Source organism: Nicotiana tomentosiformis, chromosome 3 (genome assembly GCF_000390325.3).
Source record: "Nicotiana tomentosiformis chromosome 3, ASM39032v3, whole genome shotgun sequence".
NCBI lineage: Eukaryota > Viridiplantae > Streptophyta > Magnoliopsida > Solanales > Solanaceae > Nicotiana > Nicotiana tomentosiformis.
Genome location: NC_090814.1, coordinates 42,753,925 through 42,758,360, shown reverse-complemented (window position 1 = coordinate 42,758,360; position 4,436 = coordinate 42,753,925). Strand labels below are relative to the sequence as shown.

The following is a 4,436-nucleotide window of genomic DNA, read 5'->3' as shown; positions in this document are numbered from 1 at the left end:
AAAAAGTACGTAATTGCCAAGTACCAGCACCAACAATCTGAAACTTCACTGAAATGAACTAAAATCACCTCGAAACTCATCCGGAACCTCCCTGACACAAACCATATATGCATTTCAGTCATAAAACACGCAATGTACCTACTCGCGTACTCAAAATACTGAAAAGAGGTCATCTTGACCCAATTTTGACCATGGTCAAACTCTAATTCATTAACTTAACTAGTTTGTCAATCAGTGACCCAAAATACACCTGAACCTATCGGGAACCCATCCAATTATATCAACAAGTACATAAACCTGATACGAATCCGCTCGAGCACTCGGATCATCAAAATAACATATAAAATGATAAATCAAAAACCAAAATGCATCAAAATCATAATGAAACTCAAGAACTTCCAAAATCACAACCATGCATCTGATTCCCGTCAAACCAACCCGGAATGAGACCAAACGTTGCTCACAAGTTCTAAATGATAAAGCAGACCTATTTCAAGTCCCGAATCTAAAATTCTAGCCCGATAGTCGTAAAGTCAACTTTCAGTCAAACATAGAAAATTTCTAAACCTTCAATCGCCAATTAGAGCCAAAAGCTTCTAAAAATATCCAAATGCAAATCCAGGCATACACACAAGTCTAAAATCACCATCCATACCTAACGAAACCATCAAAACTCCGATTTGAGGTTAAATACATAAAAGTCAAACTTGGTCAACTCTTTTAACTTAAAGCTTCTAAAATGAGAATCATTCTTCCAAATCAATCTGAAATACTAATCCAAAACCGATCATACACGCAAGTCATAATACATCATATGAAGCTACTCAAGACTTTAAACCACGAAACAAAATGTAACTACTCAAAACGACCGATCAGGTCATTATATTCTCCCCCACTTAAACATATATTCGTCCTCGAACGTGCTAAGAGTCATTCCAAAGCCATCAAATCACTGTATAAACTCACCATACCCATACCCATACCCATGAGTGGTCTCACATCACCCCAATCCATATAAGTCCGACAATAAAAACTAACTAAAGATCCTTATCTTTACCTTAGTTCACAACCCTTAGAACCCAATCTCCAACATCTGAAATTCTTCATAAAGAGCATCACGAGACTTACAAGGACATTGCGAGGTTCAATTCTAAGAGAAGAGTTTAGCCAACATACCTTGCCTCGAGCTTTTTAATTTAATACAATGCTCCAGAAATCCTAGCCACTTCGATATATTTAGAGATATAGCAAAATTGAACACAAATTAGGAAGGAGTTCATAGTTCCAGCTCACTTGAGCATTTTATCAACCACTCGGTGTGCATTAAGGTTTCAAGGTCTTCCTATGGTAGATTCTTTCACCCCACTACCCAAAGTTCATCCAAAAGAGATCAATAATCCTCCCATTACCCTAGATGGTATATGCATGTAAAATAAACAACTCTCACACCCAAGAATTGCTTTACTAATTGCCCATTTTTAGTTAAATTCAGAAATTAAGGGTTAGGGTGTAGAATATTACCTTTTGGTGCAAGACCATGTGAGTTACCCTAGAGAAATCTTCAAGGTTTGAGCAAAGATTGATGAACAAATGACTTAGAACTCCTCTTCTCACTCTAGACCACCTTCCTCTTTCTCTAAAATGTAAGTTTGAACCTTTTAAAATGACCCTTAACATTGTTTTATAAGAATGGGGTCGGGTTTATTAAACCAAAAAAATGAAGCTCCAAAACACAATATCCGGTTGCAAAGTGACCACAGAATGGATATGCGATCCGCAAAATGGGCCGCATAATGGCCCTCCGGAACTGGGCGTAACTGACCCACTATGTGACCAGTCTGCGGTCCGCAGACCAATTCTGCGGTCGCATAATGCACCATAGAACTCCCCTCTGGCAAAATCCCATGATGATTCCGCGGTCGATGTGCGGCCCGCGAAACAGTTTTAGGGTCGCATAGTTGACCGCAAAATAACATCCAAACTTGCCCATTTTTCTGCTTCACTATGCGGCCATTCTACGGCCCGTATAGTGATTCTGCAGCCGCATAGTGGGCCACAAAAATATCTTTTTCTGCCAAAAAACTTCCTTTACTCCCCAGTGCACTGTTCAACCCAAAAGGTCCGTACCGCGGCGAGCTTGCGACCCGTGAAAAATCTCTACAATCGTTAACACATAAGCCTACTTCGGCACCACGCAAACCCGGGTTTTTAGGCAAAATTGTACGGGTTCTTACATTCTCCCCCGCTTAAGATCATTCATCCTCAAATGAGGACTACAGTCCACCTTTAGAAACTTATGTGACTCAACTGCTATGACACACCTCAACAGTTGCCAAATTTCGACTAACTCCCCAAATTTCCAAAATTTTTGCCAGAGTTTCCTTGTCAGAGAATCCCAGAAACCAATCCTAACATCACAACTACAACATAACGATGCAAAATAATACGGAAACAACACCTACAACAACGCCATAAATATTGCATTACCAAGAAAGAGTATTCTTAATATAAGTTGTACATGGGGAATCATGATTTGCAGAAAATTAGCTCTTAACATCATGGATACAATTACATAGCTATTGAAATAAATTAGGTTACTTCTTCTTCATTTCTTCCTCGGCCTCCCAGGTGGCCTTTACGACTTGTTGGTTTCGCCATAACACTTTAACGGAGGCAATTTCTTTGCTCCTCAACTTTCGAACTTGCCTATCAAGAATGGAAACTGGAATTTCTTCATAAGCCAATTATTCATTAACCTCAATAGTCTCAACCGGAACAATAAGCGACAGATCTCCAACCACCTTCTTCAACATAGATACATGAAACACCGGGTGCACTAAAGACATCTCTTGATGTAGTTCTAGCATGTAAGCCACCTGACCAATCATCTGAGTGATTCTGTACGGTCTGACATACCTTGGACTCAATTTCCCTTTCTTACCACCCTGCATTACACCCTTCATAGGGGAAACCTTCAAGAATCATCTTCTTTGAACTCCAAATCCCTACGACACACATCCAAATAAGACTTTTGACGACTCTGAGCAGTTTTCAACTGTTCTGTAATGACCTTAATCTTCTCCATAGCCTGATGCACGAGATCTGGCCCTATCAATTCCGCTTCCCCAATATCGAACCACCCAATGGGAGATTTACATCTCCTACCATATAAAGCCTCAAACGGTGCCATCTGAATGTTGGCATGGTAACTGTTGTTGTAGGCAAACTCTATGAGCAGAAAAAGATCATCCCAGCTACCTTTGAATTGAAGAACACAAGCGCATAACATATCCTCAAGCGTTTGAATAGTCCGCTCTGCCTGACCGTCAGTCTGCGAGTGAAAGGTCGTACTAAGATTCACCTGAGTGACCAAACCTTGCTGAAACTTCTTCCAAAAATTAGTCGTGAACTTTTCCCCTCAATCTAAGATAATAGAAACTGGAGTTCCATGCAACCTGATGATTTCCTTGATATATAACTGAGCATATTGTTCCGCTGCGCGTCGGTAGCTTTAACAGGTAAAAAGTGAGCTGATTTCGTGAGTCGGTCCACAATCACCCAAATTGAGTCATACTTATGAGGCGTGTGAGGTAGTCCTACCACAAAGTCCATGTTGATCATTTCCAACTTTAACATTGGAATTTCTATGTTCTGTGCCAAACTTCCGGGCCTCTGGTGGTCGGCCTTCACTTGCTGACAATTTGGACATCTTGCCACAAAGTCCACTACATTCTTTTTCATATCATTCCACCAATAGACTTACCTAAGATCATGATACATCTTTGTAGATCCCGGGTGCACGGAATACCTAGAAGTGTGAGCCTCAGTCATGATTCTTTCCTGGAGACCATCCACATTTGGAACACATATACGCCATTGGTACCTTAAGGTACCATCATCCATGCCAATAAAAAAGGCCATGGTCTTATGTTTATGAATCCCCTCCTTCAGTTGTACCAACAATGGGTCGTTGAGTTGCTTCTCCTTGACTTCCACCACAAGTGACGATTCAGCCCTATTTTGCACAATCGCCCCTCCTTCCCTAGACTCCACAAGATGAACTCTCAAACTAGCCAACCGATGAACTTCCTTGGCTAACAGCCTTTGATATGCCTCCAAGTGAGCCAAAGTACCCATAGATTTACGGCTAAGAGCATCCGCCACAATATTAGCCTTCCCCGGATGATACAGCATATCGATGTTGTAATCCTTGAGTAACTTAAGCCATCTCCTCCGCCTCAGATTCAATTCCTTCTATTTGAAAATGTATTATAGGCTCTTATGGTCCGTGAATATATCTACATGTACCCCATACAAATAATGATGCCAAATCTTCAATGCAAATACCATCGCCGCAAGCTCTAAGTCATGTGTTGGATAATTCTTTTCGTGATTCTTGAGTTGCCTAGAAGCATAGGCTATCACCTTGCCATGTT

The 4,436-nt window shown here is 40.8% G+C and overlaps 1 protein-coding gene across 1 annotated transcript; it reads right to left on the bottom strand.

The window, feature by feature from the left end:
- Positions 1-2,974: 2,974 nt before the first annotated feature.
- Positions 2,975-4,194, bottom strand: LOC138907709 (uncharacterized). Its single transcript, XM_070198314.1, has 2 exons — positions 3,764-4,194; positions 2,975-3,209 (listed from the first exon to the last, which is right to left on the bottom strand). The coding sequence occupies exons 1-2, from the start codon at positions 4,192-4,194 to the stop codon at positions 2,975-2,977; spliced, it is 666 nt and encodes a 221-aa protein (XP_070054415.1).
- Positions 4,195-4,436: the final 242 nt, after the last annotated feature.